We start from the raw sequence: 21,587 nt of genomic DNA, 5'->3' as shown, positions 1-21,587 counted from the left end.
TGAAGCTACCCCTAGGTGAGAGCAATAAGAATTAAGAGTGATAAGGGAGCTATTAAATGGCTATAGGCGATTAGAGAGCATTAGCATAATAGACAGAGATCAGATCTCCTCTTTCTTCACATCCAGTTGAATAAGCTTGAGGATGCATAGATGCATAATGAAGTCATGCCCTTATGCTAATGTCAAACAAAATTTTCCTTAGGTTCCAGATTTCCTTTCTGGTGCCAGATGTGCCGTGTTTTTATTGCCCATAGTTTTGGCAGCAGAAATACCCTGCAGTGTTATGAAAGAGGATGTTTCAGCCAGAAGCACAGTGACTTGCAGTGTCTCAGCTGGGAGCTTTACTTCTGCCTACTTTCTTTCCTTCTGTCCTGCTTTGGGGTCTGGAGCCAGCTCCCCCTAAGAGCATATGGATTTTGAACCCCAGCAGAATTTATGTGGTCAAAGGCACTTTGGAGGAATGAGGGAAAGCAAGCCCTAGTCCTGGCCAGGATTTTCTGTGCAGTTTGCTTATTTGTGTCCAGTTTTCATATCTGCTTCCCTACTATTTTACTGGTGCAAGTCATGGATTTTGTTCCTGATGTATGAAACTAGAACAGACCTAGTGTGGCCAGGGAATGTGAACTTCTATGGTCGTTCAACTTTTTGAAGCCGCCCTTTTGCAAATACTTTCTGGTTTTTTGTGTATGGTTTTCCTTTAGATATTTTTCTGTCAAAATAAAGCCAGATGTTTTCAAGAGGAAGTAAAATCACAAAGTCTCTTTTCAACATAAATAGGAACAGGAGTTATTTGCTTAATCTTGAATGATCAGCATCCCACCTTTTCACTCCAAAATAAATTTTATTACTTTTTCCAAACAAGACCTGTAAGGTTAAAACTGAAGGAGCCCTTAGGTGTATTATATGTAGAGTACTGCTATTTCATCTTAAAATTGTGAAATGTTAAAGCATTCATCAGACAAACACTGAGTCACTGCATAGTGCTATCATAAATAAACAACTAAAAGCATTTACAAGCTTCAGAAGAATTTGAAAATACTTAACATTCAGACTTCGTAATTTGGCCTCTGCATGATTGTACCAGTCCCTTCTGAGAAAATGCAATGATTTTAGGCTAAATGACAGAATTAAAATGGACTGTGTTGCCCTGTGTAAAACCTCTGTGAGAAATGAAAGTTGTCAGTAGACAATTTTAATTTTTTCTAAGTCTAGAAGTCCATAACATCAAATTTTAAGTAAAAGAAGAAATATTACATGAAAGGAACTCCTATGGTATCTTAATGAAATAGCAGTTATGGGCTAGAACTAAATTCTTTTTAATTGTTGCTGCTATATCATGAAATATTTTGTGATTTTTGCGATATTCTGATTAAATTGTTGGCACAAAATGATGCAGATTAATGTACACTTCTAAACAACAATAGCATAAATTAGAGATCCCCTTTAAAAATATGTATTTTTAGAGTAGGAGGGAAAGCTTGTGTTTTGAAGAAAGCCTGTTTGAGTTGCCATGAAGTCAGACTTACTAGCCATATATGTGCTGTTTCCTTGATGACACACATTTGTGTAAGAGTACTGGTTGCTTTAGCCATGATAGCTTCTAATTTTTGAGCTCTTATGTACAACAGATTTTTTTATCTGTTGTTAAAGAAATGTCTTCATTTCCTCTGTGCTCTAAAGAACACCAGCAATACACAGGGAGATGTTTTTACTCCTTCCTTACAACAGGAACTGAGAAATCAGGTTCTTCAGGGACTAAACTTCAAGGATTAAATCAAAGTGTATCTGCATTTTTGTATGGTACATTCACAAGGATAGGAATGTTTTCAGAAAGCTGCTTTTCTGTTGCAGGACTAAGCCTTGAGTTTTCAGTATTTGAGATTTAATGATCCATCTGAATATTCTTCTGCATGATTACATTCATTCCCTGCAATGAAATAGCTCTTTAGTCTCTCCAGTAACTTTTCTTTTACTCAAGCTCTATTCTTTAAAGTTTTTTTACTACTCACATATCACAGACTTCTATTTTTTTGATACTTGCCATCCTAAGTTTCTGTTTAAGCACAGAACTGGTATTCATCCAGGAGGTCAGCATAAACCTATGTGCTGCTTAAATTTAGTGTAAGCACTATTATTTTTTAAGATTTGTCCAGTGGTGAGACAGGTTCTGGCCCCCTTCATTTGAGTTTGACAGTTTCCCTTACACAGAGTGCTGATCAGCAGCAATGGCAAGTTGGTTTTTATCCTTTCTGTCCTACAGCTTGCTCTTGTTGGAGTAGATGCCTGCACCCCCAGTAAATCTTGATGTCCCTCATACCAGTGGGTCTCCTCACTACCATAGGATACATCTGCCTGAGAGAACTTTAAAAAGTGAGGCTTAAATTTTTTGGGTTTGTGATTCATATATGCAATTACTGTGAATTATTTGCTTGCTCCCATGTAATGTTTATGCAGGTCTGTGCAAGAAGGTGGTTTTATTCCAGTACATGAATCTTTTATGTCTTCAGCACGTTTTGGAGGAGTTTGCATTGCTGAAAAATTCCTTATGGGAAATGATCCTGCTCTGCTTCTTCTGTAATTACTCACACATTTCTTTTTAATAAGCTGAGGCTGTTATATTGTATTGTCTTCCTTGATTATAAAAATCCATTTATTTAGGCAACATGTAGAAGGCATGTGAATCCAACAGAGCAAAGAGCCAGTTGTGAGGGATGTGGTGTGTACCAGGGCTTTGGGAGAATTTCTGCTAGAACCACTATGAGCAAATTTAATCTCTGATCACTGGTAAATTTCATGGGAGTTGGTTCTGTCTTTTTTGTTACCTGTCCTTCTCTGAAGGCTTGAACTTTTCTGAGATGTTTCTTTGTTGGTCTAGAGACACACCTCTGCTTTTGCTTTCCTTTCCCTGCTTTCCTCTTCTTGTATATCTGTCTTCTGGATTTGCAGTGTTATCAGTTATTTCAGTAAAATGTATAACAAGAACTTTTTTTAAGCATACTTTCCATTCTTTTTCTTTTCCCCCTATGCCTCTTTCCTGTTTTACTATTTTATTTGGATCTTTTTCCTTTTCTTCCTTTCTTTGTTTTCTTTTTCTCCTTTTTTTTCATTATGTGGATTTCTTCTTCCCCCCACATTTTGTGAGACAAAGTTTCACTTTGAGGGACAAAAGAACTACCTGCAAGGCATTAGAGCAGTGAAGGAGCAGGTGCTGTCATTGCTTACTGCAGCTCTTGTTTGAAGCTGTTTCTCTGAATGAACATTACAAAACAGAGGGCTACAGTGAACCACAGGAGTTTGTTTCTGTAGATGAGTTTCACCAACTTCTTGGCTATTTTCAGCATTAGTCACTTCCAACCAGGTGCTGTGAGAAGCCCTAAGACTGATCAGTGTGATCTGATGGTGAATCAGGCCCTTCAGAGTCATGCTTCCATAACATTAATCCAAATGGGTCTCACCTAGGTCCCATATTTCCATTCTCACCTGCATCAGTGTCTCCCCTACTCAGTGCCAAGCCAAGATCTGCAGCATCAGCCAGTGAGACAAGATTTTGCCTAGAAAAAACTTTGCTAGAGGAGAGGAAAAACTTCCCCTCCAGGCTGCTTCCAAATTTATGCTGAGCTCAAATTACCCCAGTACAAATTTAACTTTTTACCTCCAGGAAGTTCAGTGGACTTTCTCAGTGAGTTGGTGTCTTTTTTCTCTAATCACTAATTTTATGAATTGTAGTTTTGCTCTGGCCTGGCATTTTCTGTTGCTGTAATAGTATTTTGGATGTGCTTAATATTCCTTTGACAATGTTGAAGGTAGGGATAAACATAATAAAAATATTTTCACATGTGGATAGAATGTAGGGCTGGAATTTTAAAGGCAAGACGTAAGAGGTCTGAACACAAACTAAACCAAACAAAAGTGTATCCAAGGGACCAATAAATATTTATGACTTTTTACTTTTGGTCAGGATCACTGCTTGGGCTTCAGAAATGTCTTTGCTCAGGCTTTTAGAGCAGGAGTAGACGTCCTGGTCTAGTGTACCACATAGATCACAGTTAAATGGTCTTGTTTCACAGCCTCTGAATGGCTGTGGCTACTGGAAACAACATATACAGATAGACTTAAGAGTGAATTATTTAATTCCAAATTCCCTCAGCATTTGATTGCACAGCCTCAAAAGGAAAATTTTAAAAGCCCTAATCCAACAGAGTGTTTTGTGATACATATTGATAACCTCAGGTTTCAGTCTTTCCCATCATCAATCAATTGCTGAAGTGAAGTACAAGAGAAGAGTGTGATAAATTCAAATCTATTGGATATTGGCCACCTAACAATCCAAATAGTTTGTAATTTCTTACAGAGTTACAAATCTTGTACTGCAGTGGGTTTTCAGATTAATTTAGCAGTGATTAAAGGCATTGAACTTTTGTTTACAAGTTTTTGGGTTGCTTTACTTTTTTTTTTTTTTTTCACCTGAGCATGTGTACTTGGGGGAAAATGAGTGTAATTTCTCAGTGACACTCTCTGATATCTATTAACAATGATTTAAGAGGATCCTCAGAAGGAGAACAGTTCCTTTCCTGTTTCTTATCTTTGTTCTTCTGGCAAGGCAAAACAGGTGTTTTTTTTGCAAAATAGGTGGTTTTTTTGCCTTCTGAGAGCTGAAGCAAAACCACCGTCTCCAAATCACGTTGATCCTAAGGTTAGTTAAAGTTTGTCATGAAAATTCCAGTAAGAGACCCCTTTTGTTCTTATTTTGACTTCACAGAAAAGAAGAGCAGCAAGAAGGCAGAGAGTGCACAGGCTACAAAGTTAAACAAGACTTTTGCACCCGTCTTCCTTAAAGGCCTTACTGACCTCAGAGTAATGGATGGAAGTCAAGTGATAATGACTGTGGAGGTATCAGGTGTGTAGCTATAGAACAGTATTACATAAAAAAATTAAATCCTACTGCAAAGTGTGTGGGTTTTTTTCCATATCTTTAGCAGGTGCCTTTGCATTTGGAAATAATATTTCTAGGAAGAAGTTTTTTAAAAGCTAGGTTGGTCTAATGTGATCTTTAGAGTGACTGAACATTGTCCATTGTTAATGTCTTCAGGCCTGTAGAAGTGTTTCTTAATTGGAATGATATAAAGATATGAGTTTAAGGTATAAGATATAAGGTCCTCTTGTTGAAGTGAGCTTGTAATAGCTTTTGTTGCGAACCAAACAAGATTTGAGTTTCTGTCAGCTGGGGTAAAATTAAAAGAAAGAGCAGTTGTGGTATGAACTTTGGCATCAGAAACTCTTAATAACCGTCTTTGTGGTGTCTAGAACTCATTCTCCTTCTCTGTTGTATATATGCTTCCCTTACTCATTTGTATTTTAATCATAATAAGAAAGACTATTCACATTAAACAGCACTGACAGAGTTAATAATAGAAATTCCTGAATGTTTTGAAGATGAAATTGCAGAATCAGGTGGCAAAACAAAAACCAACCAAACTTGCTCCTTTTCTTAATTGACATATGGTGGGGTTTTGTGTCTCAGATTTTTCTTGCTTGCTTTCTTTTTTTTGTAGCTAATCCATCTCCTGAAATTATCTGGCTGCATAATGGGAAAGAAATCCAGGAGACAGAAGATTTCCACTTTGAGAAGAAAGGCAATGAGTACAGTCTGTACATCCAGGAGGTGTTTCCTGAAGACACAGGCAAATACACCTGTGAAGCCTGGAATGAAGTAGGAGAAAGTCAAACACAGGCTACATTGACAGTTCAAGGTATAAAGTTCCTCTTCACCTTATAAAATGGTGAAAGAAAATTATTATTCTAATGTGCTGGAGGAATCTCTGTTTAAAATACATGAGTGTTTATAAGGTTTGTTGTGAAGGACTCTCAACTTCTCAGTCTCTGCATCTGAATTAAAAAGGATACTGAGCAGAAGCAGCTTTAAAAAAATCTTTTCACTCTGGAACATTATGTTACTATTTCAAAAATGCATTCCTGAGTCCTATTTCTAGGGACAGTGCAAAACTTCTGCTAAATGCAGCTTCAGATCGTAACTATCAGGCTCACTGAACTATGGATTAAAGTAAACCTTTTAATATATTTTTGTTTCTAATTGAAGTCCTTAGTATTTGGAAAAGTTTTCTAGGAGCTAGGTATCCTGGCTTTAATGTTAGCTTTGCAGTGGTAGCAGGTAAGGAAGACTAGATTTCTGCAATCTGAGAACTAGCTGCAAAAAATTTGGCTATGAATCTCCTCACATGATGTTAGTCCCACAGCAAACATTCAAGTACCAACAAAATTCCTGTGACTAGGTACACACGACTTTTGTGACAGTGACTTCTTTTAGTATTACTGAATATTGACATTTCCTCCTAGCCACTACTGAGCATTAGTGGAAATCACTGTGAGACTTTTATTATTTTTAATGTAGATTATCTTATCTGCAGTGTTTGAGAGAGCTGTTTGGTCTGTTGTCACTGTCTGCTCTGAATTCAGACCTTCCTCTCTCCTCCAGTCCCCCCTGAGATCCAGCCTTGGGGTTAGTCTTCTACATTAAATGCAATTTTATGCAATTGTTAATGATGATTTATTGCATGAGCTCTCAACTGCACAGCAGTCATAGTACTGTTACTTGCCCTTAAAGCTATTCCTATCCCTATTCTCTAAGGACAAATCTCCAAGATTCCTTTTAGGGCAGCTTTAAAGTCCCTTTGTTTTGTTCTTAATATAAGCTTGGATCGAGCCAGTAAAGTGCCAAGTAAATGATTAATTTTAGTACGAACACAAGTTACTTCCAAAATTAAAGTGTGACTTATTCTCAGATTAAAAACTTATACCCTGCATGTTCAAAATAACTTTCCTTGCCTGTGATTGCTTTCCCTGAAATTAATTAGCTTGGTGGTGACATTCAAGCTGGCATTTTCTTCTGATATGTAAACTCTGTTTGTAAATTTTAGAACCTCAGGATGGTATTCAGCCCTGGTTCATTAGCAAACCAAGATCAGTGACAGCAGCTCCTGGGCAAAATGTCCTGATATCCTGTGCCATTGCTGGAGATCCTTTCCCCACTGTTCACTGGTTCAAAGATGGGAAAGAAATAATGCCGGGAACAGCGTATGAAATCCTGCAAAATGAAGATATCTTCACACTGGTCTTGAGGAATGTGCAGTCTCGTCATGCAGGGCAATATGAAATTCAGCTCAGGTATGTTTGCTGTGAAAAAGAAGGGTGTTCCCTTTGACCAATTACTTATATTTGCCCAAAAGTTAAAATTTCCATTTGAAGAACACAGGAGTTCCATCCTATTCAAGTGAAACATTAGGATACGAAAAAAAAGAATATTTCTGAGGGATAAAGAACAAACAAAACTCCAAGAGAAGAGAGGAAACACAAGAAGAGTAAGAAAAAAGGACAATGCAGTATGTTTTCTTTTTGATATCCTGTAAAATAAAGCTTTGTGGCAGCAATATGAAAAGCAATTTCTAGCAAGGAAAACCACAATCAATTCCTGAATTCTGGAGCTGTTGTTTATCATGTTTGGCAATCTCTCTAGGTATTCGTAAGGATGCCGCTTTCCATGGGAACAACCTGTCTAGGGAGGGCTGTTGCACAAGATCCATACCTTTAAGGGGAAGAAGAGTTTCCTGGCCATGTTTGAAATGTCTGAATCTTATATGCAAGTTTGTAGTGTCCTTTTGCTGATGTATCTTTGAAATGAGGCACCTTGATGCTTTGAACATCTTCTCATTCCTACAAAATCTGGAAGAGTGTTTTTGAATGTAATTTCATTTTATTCTGATAGAATAACTGTCCTTTAAATGAAGAGTTAGATTTCCTGGATTTTTACCTTGTAGAAAGTGCCACAGCAATTTCCACCTCCAGCAGTGAAGATTACATATCAGCTATGTGACTGTAGAAAATGAAGTGTAAAACCTTAAAGTGATGTTATCATTCCATGCCATTTACTGTGCATAGATGTAGTTGCTTTATTTGCTGGTTTTTGTGCATTTCTTTATTAAAATTACTTTATCGTCATGGACATTTGAGTCCATTACACTGGAAAAAAATTATTTGGTTTGCTCCACACACTAATTTTTCAGTCCAGATGCACTAGTCTGAATTGTCCTTTGTCTACTTGCAAATAAATTACTCATATATTCTTAATACAAGGAGGGAGGGAATATCTTAATAAATTCAACCTATTTAGCTTGTAAGCAATGAGTTTTATTTTTTTATAGTTATAGTTTTTCTTCCGACCAGTGTGACCTAAGTGTCACTATGTAGATGCCTCCTGGCTTGAAGGTATGTTTTCATAGACTATTACAGGCAGACACAAACTAGCTTTGGTATATTTTAGTATTTAAAGTCAAATGAGGCACTCACTTTTCACCAGAAAAGAGTTTTTTAGAAAATTATAGCTGTTGAATATAAAGATTTCCTATAATGAAATTTTTCTACACTTAATTTCAAGTCTCATTAATAATATTTATGTAGGTAGAGCCACATGTGCTATGACCTTCTTGCAAATCAGCTCTTCAGTAGATTTAGGCCCTTTGTAGTCTACAATAAATTGTGAACTAGCTCATTTCAGAACTGACTTTTTTGCAATTTGCCCAGGTCAACTGAGGCATTCATAATGCTCATTTGAGCAGGTCATGTCTACAGAAATCCTTGCATTAATTTTCCTTTGGGGATCAGGGGTGTTTCTAACACTCAGTACCTCTGGCAGGATTAGAAATGCCAGCTCAATTTCATTCAGGTCACCAACCTCGAGAGGAGAGAGCAGAAACTGTGAGAATTGCTACCTTCTGCTGGTACATTTCCACACTTCAGTGTGTGTGCCCTGGGCATGAGCATCTTCTCTTACAATATGCTGGTGGTTTCACTTGAACTGAAAAGAGAATGAGATATTTCAGCAAAACTTCAGGGGTGGATAAGAATGAAAGAGGATGAAGGAGAGCCAAGAGAGCTTTGTGGAGGGTTTTGTAGGAAGTCAATCGTATTGATCAGGTGTAGTTGATGATCACTCAGACCAAATTCAGCACTGGAGCCCTTTTTTCATTGTGGAAGTCTGACATTATCATCACTCTAGAATGTACAGCTAGAAATTAAATTATTTCACATATGAGAGGAACTTTTGGGGGGAAGGAGGAAAAGGTAAAGTTGTAGCTAGAAAGCAACACAGCAGATTACATGCTACACTGCAGAAATAAATGGAGATCCCACAAAGGTCAGTGCATTCATGTTGGCTTTTTCTAATTCATAGTGAGTAATGCTGTGCTGCAATTAGAGCAAATGGAATGCAGATACCTCATTTTACCCTGCTGTCATTTGTAAAATTCCAGCTAATGAGAAGTGTTTATATGTTCAGAAACAGTTTTTACAGTAACTGAGAGGAAGAGAGCTGCATTTTGTGTCTTTCTCTCAAAGTCCATTAAAAAACATGGAATAACTGAGAAAACATAAGTCAATTCACTAAAGAGTTCACAGAGATGACAATAGGCTATTTTTAAACATAATCATTTTCATTTCAAATAAAATGTGCAGCTCCTTTTCACATATTAATTTTATAAGCAGGTTGCGTAGCTGCTCTTAGGGAGTCACTCCTTCTCCAACTCTCTTAATTTAGTCTGGGCATAGTTTCCTACTAGTGTTAATTATTTTCCAATTTTCTTCTCCATTATTCTTAAGCTCTAAATTCTGTCCTAATACCTTCACAATTCTCCTTTTGTGTTGGCTTCTCACAAATTAAAACTCTGGTTTTAAAAATGTGGGTTTAACAGAAGATCTGTTTGCCTCTTGCTGGTTCTTTCTCCTTTAGTCAGAGTGAGCTGACAAGGCTGTGGAGCCCAGTCTGATCCTGGTGTGATCCATCCATGACTTCTCATTGGCTTTCTGTCTTACCATCCCTCAGCATTATTTAGAATACATCTTTGCTTTGCCCTTTACTATTTAGTAGACTGCTAAGTCTGGCTTTCAGCAGAGTAGTCAATGTAGCCCCTCCTGGTCCATTTTTTAAACCTACACAGGACTATGATTCCTCTACAGCTGCATTTTTCATTTTAATTGTCCTAATAATGTTCCATTGAGCCTGTTATGGCTCAGGCTCAGAGGAATTGTGTTGCATAAATATTTAAAAAAAAAATTACCCACTTGAGCAGTTCATCTATTGAAATTTGGACATTTTACAGCCTGCAAAATGCATAAAATGGAAAATAAAAATCTCTTTCCTTACTCATAAAAACAAAGATATCTATTTCCCCTCCTGTCCTTTGCATCCTTCCAGTGATGCCAGTCACTGGTATCCCATTATCCCAATATGACTTTTCCATGTTTTTTCACTCAGTGTATACATCATAAATAACGAGGTTAAAAAAAAACGAACCTGTGAGAACTGGACAGTGATTGTTCAGCAAAACCTTTATAGCAATACAGGAAACATGGGAGACCTCTGAAATCATCCTGCAGTTCCTTAAACAAATCATCTGCTTTGTTAACCTTTGTCTTCTCAGACATTGTTTTTCTTCACCCCCACTCTGTCTTCCATACAAGTTTGGTTAGTGTTGATTAGTATTGATTTAGATATTTTGATAATCTGTTTAAAATCGGGGGAAACCATTTATTTTATAAATCAGTGGTACCTCAAATACTCTGCAATTCATATTATATAAAAAGCACACAAACACCTAAGATTACATTTCATTAGGCTAAACAGTAAATACAGCTCTGTCTTTCCGTAAATTCAGTTTGCAAACCTTGTTCTCTCCTATCAACATATTGTCTATTTTTAGAGAAGAAAACCATTACTCTTTCTTTTTCTCCCGCTTAGTGCTGTAAAATGCAAATGCAATTATTGTTCTTTCAGGTCTAAAAAGCTCAGTGCATCCTCTTGAAGCCAGTAGAGCTGTTCTGCTTTATACCAGCTAGAGTTGTGATCCAGTAGATTAGTTGCTTTCTTTGGAGCTAAAGCTTCGTGGAGTCTGGACTATCGCTCCATTTAACTCACAGAAAAGTTGCAAAACCTCCTTCTGAGGATTTGCAGTTACCTGCACTGAAGCACCAGCTATAAGTAGGGATCAACTTCTTTTCCCCTTTCAGTTCATTCTTGAAAAAATGTCATTTACTCTGCAGTATTTCTTTCATATTTGGTAGGCTGGTAGGAAATTTCAGTATGTCCCCCCAGTATAATTACAACTGCTTTTTTTCCTGCTTCTCTAGGGAGTGCTTCCTAGGGACATGCAGACAATAAGTCTCATCTAAGGTTCAGTGAAAATATTTGAGTAGATTCTGCCAAGAAACTAGTATTTCAAGATATTTTGAACATAAAAGCCATTCCAGGGAAAACTGATCCCACAATAGGACACAGAGCTATTTTTAAAATTGCCTCAGGCTTTGCAGCTGGGGTTTTATTTGTTTTTGGTGGGCTTTTTCATTAATATTCCTTGACATTTTAAAGATAAGTCCTGTGCATGAGCATTCTACAGAATAGTCCTGAAAAGTCAACACTTCCAGGCACTTCTTCATAGCAAAGCTACTAAGCATAGGTTTTATCCATGTCTATCATAATTCCACAGTAACAGAGGCACTAAGATCTGTCTGTGTCTAAGGTTTTGTTGATAAAATGCCAACACACAGAACCTCATGCTGCACAAGGAATATTGTTATTGCCAAGATTCCAAACAGCAGAGACATGGAAGACTTGAAGATGTGCCCATGTACTGCAAGGCTCTCTTTTTTCTAATTGCCCCTGTGCATCTTTGCCTTGCCTAGATTCTGAAATGGCATAAATGTAAAAAATATTTACCAAGGTTCTGGAGTGATTCTTGACTGAAATTGGTATCTAAATAACCCAATGCTTCTTCTTTTTCTTGGCTTGTTTCTCTTGTTCCATCCTGTGATCTCCAAGGTGGGTCAGTGTTTTTAACTTCACCTTTTTAGACTCTGCCACTGGATTCAGAAGACAAAAGTATGTTCTCCCTGCTTCTAAAATCATAATTTTGATTTCAGTGGGAGCTGGCCTTACCCTGGGAAGGCTACACTTTTGAACAGACACAGACTCAAGGTTTTTTTCCAGTAGTCTGGTTTTCAGTCATTCACTTGAATCAGAAATCATAATTACGATAAAAAAATTACCTTGTGAATCATTTTTCCATCTAGGTACTTGTATGTCCCACTGTTGCCATAATTTGTAAGTGCTTCCCAAGGTTTTAAAAATAGAAAGAACAAAATGCTCTCCTACTTTCTTACCCCCTCCTTTATTTTCCAAACCCTGTGAAAAATAGCTTACTTTAGAAGGATTTACTTTGCCTGCCTTATTTGCTTCTTCGCTTATGCAAAGAATTTGCAGAGGGAAAGATGCCTTGCAGAAATGGGTCCTGCAGAAATGCTACCATTCTTCACAGTGGTCAGGACCACATTCAGTATCCCTGAATCCCTCTCCTGGGACAGTGCTGTCTCTGCTTCTTCAGCCTCTCCTACTGGTGACACAATTCTTGTGGACAAACAATAATAACAAAATCTGAGCAGGGGTGCCTCAACGTTTAATCTACTCTGCAAGTTGTCTATACTCCAGCATGCATGGTTTGTCCTTTGTCAGCCTTGGACTGGTTTAAGGTCCTGAACAGGAGGCCTCTTCAATTAAACCAACAGCCTGTTCAAGCCCTGCAGCACCAGTGATTGAGCAGTTCCAGAGTGTGTCTGCTTTCCTTAAAAACTTTGGAGAAGCCGAGGAAAAAACTCAGGAGTTCCAATAGTGGTAAAAGGGGCCAGTTTGAAATGCATTATATGAAAACAACAGATTTTCAGCAATGTTCCTAACCTGCCATAATTGTATGCCAATCAGTATGTTGGGAGGGGGTGATGTGCTATTCTTTTTATTTACCTTTCCATCTGTCTTGCCTTCTTTCTATTTTTCTTGCTTCCATTTGGAGGCCACATATAAAAGTTAGTAATAATGGCAGGTCTCCAGTGCAGGGCTGAGTTAAATACTCTCTGCATTGACTTGGATCCTCTCCTGCCCTTTTGACAGTTTCTGTTTTGTACTCAGATGTCATCTAGTTTTTTTGTCTTGAAGGAAAAAAGGGCTGTGGCTTTCAGTGCTCCCTCATGGATTGCCTTCAATAGCAGTTTTTAGAGTACATATTCAGACTTACATGATATAAAAGTGTTAAAAGCATTTTTCTGGTTTCTTGTTGTTAGTGGTCTTAAAGTCAAATAAGATATGTTTCTATCAGCAGGGCCTTTACTTTGCAATCCAGATACTTTGATCAAACCTACCAATTTCTTTGTAGTTTTCGTATTAGGCTGATCCCCTGTTTCTTTTTCTGAAGCAATAGAAGTCAAGGGATATCTGTCTCAGAAGATGATGGCACTAATTGCTCTTATAAAGACAAAGCTTTGTGCTGAATCAGTGATTCTGTGATCTGTGTTAATCATCTTGCTTTCACTGCAAGTTAATAAAGGGTGACATTACAGGGTTTTTTTTCACCCAAACAGTACCATATCTAGGAAAGCATTTCCATGATCTATTTAAAAACCAAGACAGACAATATATTTATGGTAAGATACTAGTCCTGAGTCCATGTTTTAAACTTCAGGGCTAAGTGGACTTGAAGGTGCTCTTATCTAGCAAGTTCAAAGCAGAACACAGCTGGGAAAACCTGCCTCTCTTGCCTTCCTCCCCTCCAACACATGTGTTCTGCTCATGTTCAGGAAATGTTTTCAGTAGCAAAAATTATTTTTATTCAAAAAAGATAAATAATCCATGGCATTCTAGTCCATTTACAAGCTTATACCTAAACTGGGAAGGACAGAAGTGTTTTCACTAATCAAAGATATCTCTAATCCTTAATCAATTCAAGTCTGGTTTTTTAATAGCAGTCAGGGGAGTGGTGGCAATAATTACACAACTGCTGCCCTGGGGGAGTTAAAGTTTGCTTTTGGCATCTCCTGTGTTAAGCAGAGAAGAGCTGTTTGGGGCTGGAAGAATGATATATATCTGTGGGAGGGAGGGAGCTGCAGGGGAGCGGGGAGCACTTTAAATGAATTCTTTAATGGGAGCCCTTTCCAGAAGGCATCCGTGGTATTCCTCTGCAAAAGGAAGAATAAGTACTCAGCACCATATATGGTGACACTTTTATGTTTTTTTAATATAAACATGTACAGGCTGGAGCAATCCATGTAGATGGGTTTTGCTGATTGGTTGGGCCAGAGGGGAGGGAAGGAAATGAGACCCTGTTTTTAATATCTTAACATTAGAAAACTTAAGAGCTTGGGTTTGAATAAATAAACAGTAGGCAGAGTTGGAAAGATTTTCAGCTTTGCAAAATAGCCCTTTCCTCTGTCTTGATTTTCCAGCTTTTTTATTTATTTTCCTTTAGCTTGTTTGTTTGCAGCTGCTTCGTTATGTAAATTGCTTTGATTTTTGCTCAGGGAGTATGTTGTTCCCAGTGCAGATAGCAACAGATCAGTAAAAGCTGAGATAGCTTGGCTCTAAATACAAGGGGACCAAATCCACTCACTCAATCCCCACAATGCTAGGCAGAGAAAAGGAGAATGCAACACTGGGTTTGAGCTGCTTTAGTGCAAAACACAATCACTTAGCTCAGACAAGTTACAGAGGAAGAAATCCCTGTTTTTCTGATTTCACTTACATATTTCAGGAACCAAGTTGGAGAATGCAGCTGCCAGGTGTCTCTGATGCTGCGGGAGAGTTCAGCTTCCACAGCAGAAATGCTCAGAGAGTGAGTATTTTTCCCAGGGACTTGCATGGGTGGGTTCTATTTTTTGCTCCGTTAATTCCCTGCCCTTACAGACCCAGGCTGGCTGCTGTTCAACCTAATCCCCAAATGTGACCTAACAAATTGTTTTCATCATACAAGCTAAGCACATTGTACCGAGCCAGAGTAGAGAAGATCTTTTTTGTTTGTGCCCTTATATGGCTCCTGAAGTCATCATTGATGCAATAAACTAATGGAGTATGCTCCTCTAATCAACCTCCCCTTCTATAAACACATTTTGTTCCTGCTCTGAGATTGTTCCCTGACATTTTTAAACCAGCCCCTTTCCTGGCTCTCTCTTTCTTTTCTTTTTCGGATCATAGTGGGAGGGAATCATCCAGCTCTGGAGAGCAAAGAGATGGTGGAGATCATGGTAAACTAACATTTGGTAGAACAAGTGGCTTCAAAAGGAACAGCAGTGTAACCAGAGTAGCTGAGGAGGAGCAGGAAGACGTCCGAGGCGTGCTGAAGAGACGAGTGGAAACTCGGGAGCACACAGAGGAGAGCCTGAGGCAGCAGGAAGCTGAACAACTTGATTTCCGTGATATTTTAGGCAAGAAAGTCAGCACCAAGAGTTTTTCTGAGGAGGAACTGAAAGAAATCCCAGCCGAGCAAATGGACTTCCGAGCAAACCTGCAGCGGCAGGTCAAACCCAAGACCTTGTCAGAGGAGGAGAGGAAAGTCCATGCTCCCCAGCAGGTGGACTTCCGCTCTGTGCTGGCCAAGAAGGGCACCCCAAAAACCCCATTGCCAGAGAAGGCACCACCTCCTAAACCTGCAGTTACAGATTTCAGGTCTGTGCTGGGCTCCAAGAAAAAGCCACCTGCGGAGAATGGCAGCGCTGGCACCCCTGCACCAAATGCTCGTGCCAACTCTGAAGCCCAGAATGCAACCCCCAATTCTCAAGCCCCTGTTGCCAAACCAGCAGTGAAAAAAGAGGAGAAGAATGACAGAAACTGTGAACATGGGTGTGCAGTGGTGGATGGTGGAATAATTGGGAAAAAACCTGAAAACAAAGCACCAGCAAGCAAACCACCAGCAAGCAAAGGAACAGCACCCTCCTTTACAGAGAAGCTTCAGGATGCTCAAGTGGCTGATGGTGAAAAATTGGTCTTACAATGTCGGATTTCCTCTGATCCCCCTGCAGCTGTCACCTGGACTCTAGACAGCAAAGCCATCAAATCATCAAAGTCTATTGTCATCTCCCAAGAAGGTAAATTAATTGCATTACAAGCCAGCTGGATGGCACACTGTTATATCTGGCTCTTGATTAATAATATTTAGTTCATTAAAGGTAATGCAGTATTTATTTAAGTCCTGTGCCAGTAACTGTTTCCAGATGCAGCTTTCTTGTTATTTCAGTGGAGTACACAAGGAACAGTATTGTTTGACATTTCTTGCAGATTCTCCTCTAACAGCCTGCAGATGTAAATTTTATAAAGTTGAACTTCTTGCATTTTTAAATGCTGTTTACATTGCTAATGCTGTTTAAGGAGCTGGTACATGATGCTTATTTAAACTAAACTTCAAGGATTTAGAACCTTGAAAACATTATAATGTTATTCTGGTTTACACATTCTAATTGAATTCTTCTGTATGTTTAATATTTCAGGCTTTTTATTGCAATAAGAAACAAAGTGGGGTTGTGTCATAGAAAGAAATTACTGCAACTGCAAGTTAAGATGAGACTTGAGAACAGATTTCCAGTATATTAAATGCCCCACCACAGGTGCTTTTGTTTCCATTACAAGCACTGAAATATTTGAACTCCACTGGCTTGATGGCTTTTAACTAACTTCAAAACTGTACAGAATTTGGTAGAAGTCCCTTGAAGGAATACTTATTGTTTTCAAACTGTGTGATTCCTTTATATTTTTACATTACCCACTAGAATGTTTTTTGCATGCAAGTATCTAGACAAAATATATATTCCTTGAGACACAAATAGAAAGGAAGGACAACTAACTAATAGCACAAAAAAAAGCCCTTTTTTACTTCATATGTGTTCCATAAAACACTGAGGGAATTCTCTGGAGAATGATACCCTCTGGCACATTGTAGCAAAAAAGTTCATGTTCACTGTGAGAATTATAGCTTGACACAGGGATCTATACTCTCACTTTTGAATCTTCCTTCATTTAATCCAGATATTTGTAGTGTTAGCAAATGAGAACCAAATTAATATGCAGAACAGTTCAGCACAACCAGTGAATCCTTGTGCAGTGTTCCAAGCAGAGTAACACAAGCATTCTCCTGAAGAGGATGCAGTCAGAAACAGCATTGTATTCAGAGAGGCTTGGGGTACTTGAGTAGTAGATTGAGGAGATACCAAAGTAAGTAGATGGAGAAAGGCAAATAGTAGCAGATGCATTGTGTCTGGCTTTTGTCTGAAGTAGCATGATGTTTTGGTGGTTTTTTTGTGAGTACATGTTGATTTTCACCCAAGGGGACTGTAGAGAATAAGTGCCATGTACATGAGAAAACATTGACTGGTGGAAATGCCATTCTTAGAAAAAGGACTGACCGAATCAGTCAGTTTAGCAAGCCTTATGTGGAAGCAAGATTTCAGGGCTTTTCTTGGAGTTGCTCAGAGTGAAAAAGAAATTACGCATCCCAAAGTTCCACAATTCCTGTCAGTCCATCAGAGAGACAGCACCTCTGTACCAAATCTTCTGAGCTATAGTGGAGCTCCTAAAGTCCTGAGCTTTAGTGTTATGGTGCTGCAGAAAGCTGTTTTCTTCACTGAAATAATCTGAGTAATTGACTATTATAATCCCCCAACTCTTATTCACTCTATAAAATGATACTGTGGAGCTGCAAGATCCTGATGGCCAGAAATGCTCTGCCACCTGTCTGGGCAGGGCATGAGGCTTCTCCCATCCAGTTTGTCTGGACTGGGTGACACTCTGGTCACAACACTCCAGGGTGTCATGCATTAACAGTGCTTCCCATTGAGGTCAGGATCAAAGGTCAGTCCTGCATCAGGAATCCACTGTTCCAGGACAGCTTCTTGCAGGGGGTGAAGACACTGTTGAAGACACTGTCCTTATTTTCCACTTGTACCTGCACTGTTACCCTTGACTCATGCTTAGTAGTCAGTGTTATCAGTACCTTAAAGTCAGGCTTTCTTCTGTACATATTTGCAGAGGATCTTTGAAAGAAATATTACACAGGGCTGTAAGTTTTGTCCTTTAATGGAAAGACAAGGAATGAGGATTAGAACTATTTTTTTAAACCTTATTACATACCCTCTGGTACACTGAGAGGGTGCATTGCATGATGGTCAATTTTGGTTTTTTCCTGACAGTACCTGCTAGCTTTGGCTCTTAGAAAAGAATGTGTTGCTGCTCTCTCACTGTAAGATTCTTTCATGCCAACTGTTAAGTAATTAACTAGGTATGCATGATACTTTAAGTAAGTTCCAGATTTTGTAGAGATTCAGTTTTCTCTTTTTCCCTAATTAGGAACACTTGTGGGATACAAGAGAGGATACATACTTGTAGGAATCAAGAGAGGAGAAGGCATAAGTGGAATAACAGACTTGAACTGAGAAACAGCAAATAGATTCAGTATCAGGAAATACTGTTCAGTAGAGAAACTGAATGGATTAGTCTCATAGATAGTGTTTGGAACAGCTTTAAACACAGAGAGCAGCAATAACACTGGAAGCAGCATACAGCAGGCCCAAGGCAAGTCCCAGTTTGCATCCTTTGCCCCAAACACTGAAAATGCAACAGTCACACCCACAGGTGTACTTCAGCAGCAGTGCCTTTGTCAAAGCTTGGAGCAGCATTTAATGGGCCCGGGAGGTAATGCTCTAGAGTCATCCTGACCTGAAAGAAGGTTGAGTCTGTGGGGAAGAAGAAGAATTCAGAGCAAACAGACCTAGTCCACCTTAGTGGGTTTAGATCTTGCAAAACCATTTTTTATTTCTTTGGTATGACCTTGCTGTTCCTTGTGTTCAGCAAAAAAAACCACTATGGAAGAGGACAAACTAGGTCTGTTCTTAGCCATTTCACCAACTGCTTTTGTTCTGTTGTGATGTTTGGTGGTGACCAAGGGGAACTTTTTCAGATTCAGAAGAGGTATTTCACAATAACTTACATGTTCTTGATGAGTTGGATACTGGAAAATTCCCTATCTAGAGTAATGCATGTCCATCTGCTTCTTAGTCACACTACTAGCCCATCTTAATATGGAATACTGTCCCACAAACTGGTCAGTGTAAATAATGCATAAACTCCCAGAATACTATGTGTTTTGGAAATTGAATTATTCCTCTCTATTATTTCCAACAGAGAGAGAAAAAAAAAAAAAAAAAAAAAAAAACGGCAAAAAGAGACTGAAGTTTGCTCATCTCCTGGTGCCAAATATATTATGAAGATAAATACATAAAATTCAGCTTCAGGAGCATGTGATTAAATACTGACATATTTTGCCAGGAAGGTCAAAATTAGAAGTATACTTGTGTGTAACAAGTTCACAGGACAGGTAAACTATCTAAAAACTGTGTAGTCTCTCGCTGAAAATAGGTTTCCTTGGCATATTTGTCCTAGTTGATAGTGAGGCCCTTTACCAGTTAGAAACAACCCTGTTCACAAGTCTCCTCTGTGCTTGCAGAGCCTGACACTAAATTGCCCACCCAAGGCACTTTAGCCATTGGAGTGCAGGAGAAGGGAGAGTGTTATCCCTGCTTCTGTGCCATTGGAGAAGGCTGTGTACAAACACCAGCATCAGCATAGTCTCTGACTGGTAAGGCCTTTGCCAAAAGAAAAGCTAAACCCTACTCCAAAAATGACCTTTAACTTCAGGCATATTTTATGTAGCATTTGTGCAGATTTCTGGTAGTTAATCTAGGGCTTGCAGTGTATTCCAGTATTCCAGGGTTAAGTTTAGGTAGAAGTCAGAATCTGGGCAGCATTGTCTTGAATGTCACAATCACAATAAGCTGATACCATGTCATGTTCCTTCCATTATACATTTCAGCTATTTTCCCTTTGAGATCATGAACATCAGTACACTTGCTCTTCCATTCCTTTTTACAACTCCCAAATAGTACTCTCTTGGTTGATTGGCATGATTTATGATGAAGTGAGCTCTTGCATTATTTTTCTGACATGGTACAATTTTATTAATGGTTTGATTTTCTATTTTTCCTCTTTTAAACTTGTCAGAGCTCAATTATCTACATTTCTGAGACAGATATTAATGTGCTTTTTGCCCATTAAAGATCAAAATAAATGGTTACTAACAAATAAAAAGAGTGTACTCATAAATTAGAGCATTGTACATTCATACATTATGGGGTAGATGATGCATGGTTAAGAGGCACTTTAATTGGAGGCTTTATTGCTTGAAGTTATGGGGGGGCCTTTTGTTTGGAAAAAAAAGTTTTTATAAGGCTCTAGAAGACATTGCAGTGAAGTTAAACATGTAATGACTGAGTAGAACAATTTTCCTCACAGGGTGAACCCTTTAGAGCAGGACCCATTTTGTTTTACATTTGTATAGCACTGGCCCAGCAGTGCCCTGTGCTACTGTCCTGCTGTGTGACTCACTCTTGGGCAGAAAATCCACAGAGAAAGTCCTTGCATGGTTCCAAAAGTTGTTCTATAAGTGAAGGGGTTTTGCACAACATCCTTAGTAAACTGGCCAGCTGAGGTGTACGAGTGAATAAATCTAAACTCGCACATTTGCCATTTTTAAGTCAGCTTGCTCAGCTTTTTTTGGACAGATTTAGTAGTCTGTGACTACATAGACAGAAGAGAAACTATCTAAATAGACTCAGGTAGCAGCGGTGGTGTAGCTTAGAAAATACCCTGAGTTTATATTGCTTTGTCTAAGCCAGCATTTTCTTCTCCTCAAGTTTCTTGGCAGCATAAAAATTTGGTAATCTTATTAGCAATAATGCCTTAACAACTTTCTTGTGACTTAACTCCTAAATCTTCCTCTCAGTCATGCAAGTCTATGTGTGCCAGTCTAGCTAGGATCAACCATTACTTTTTTGTTTTCTTTTTAATTATTTGAGAAAGTATTTGGTGTATAATTAACATGACTCTATGTACTGCTGAAAGTAGATGCATTTTGCATCTTACAAAAGCTTTTTCAGGAAATTTAAGGTTAGGGAGATCATCCGAGCATCAGTTCTGATACAATACCATGTTTGTCACAGGCCACATTTCTCTCTGCATTGTCATTTATGTCTGAATCTATCCTCTTCCAGAAAATTCATGTAGTGTGGATTTAAATACAGCAATTGAGAGACATTTCTTATAACAATTGGCAATTTATTGCAAAGTCTAACTATCCTGTAACCAAGATAGCTTTCTCCTTTTTATTGAAACTTGACAAGTCAAGCTCATACTAAGTTTCTCTCCATGATGCATTTTATCCAGCCCTTGGAGGCATGGGGTTGTTCTGGTATAGTTTTCTTTCCAATACCTCCTCTCCAGTTGCTGTTTGTTAGTTTATTATCCTATTTAGAAAATAGGAAGCAGAATCAATGTGTGGGTATCAGCATTAATGGGGAGATCACCTTCCTCTTGCTGCCCTTACTGGAGTTACTGATTCTCTTCCATCCTCACAACATTGGAACTCACATTTGTTATTTCTCTGTTAAACCTTTAAACCTTGTGAATATACAGCATCCCTTGCTGCCACAGGTGCTTGTCTTTTCACTATCTCAAGCTCCATTTTCTTTGAGTCAATGGGACTCAGCTTAACAAGTAAATGGGGTTGTTTAGGAGGACTGCCCTGCTATCTTCTCCTTTCCAAGTTTCTTTCTAGCATCTATAAATTTATAGAAGTTAAATTCACATCATAAATTAAAAT

General features: G+C 38.5%; 1 protein-coding gene across 2 annotated transcripts in view; it reads left to right on the top strand.

Moving 5' to 3' along the window:
* MYLK (myosin light chain kinase) overlaps window positions 1-21,587 on the top strand; it is a 191,066-nt gene that overhangs the window by 105,254 nt on the left and 64,225 nt on the right. For both annotated transcript variants that reach the window (XM_056495971.1, XM_056495970.1), the window contains 5 exons: window positions 4,760-4,897; window positions 5,553-5,750; window positions 6,936-7,182; window positions 14,640-14,720; window positions 15,080-15,969. In XM_056495971.1, the coding sequence (XP_056351946.1) occupies window positions 4,760-4,897; window positions 5,553-5,750; window positions 6,936-7,182; window positions 14,640-14,720; window positions 15,080-15,969 (1,554 nt within the window). The remainder of the gene's footprint in view (window positions 1-4,759; window positions 4,898-5,552; window positions 5,751-6,935; window positions 7,183-14,639; window positions 14,721-15,079; window positions 15,970-21,587) is intronic.

The sequence above is a fragment of the Oenanthe melanoleuca genome, chromosome 7, assembly GCF_029582105.1.
Source record: "Oenanthe melanoleuca isolate GR-GAL-2019-014 chromosome 7, OMel1.0, whole genome shotgun sequence".
Classification (NCBI taxonomy): Eukaryota; Metazoa; Chordata; class Aves; order Passeriformes; family Muscicapidae; genus Oenanthe; species Oenanthe melanoleuca.
The sequence above is the reverse complement of the archived record's forward strand: the minus strand, read 5'-3'. Positions and strand labels throughout refer to the sequence as shown.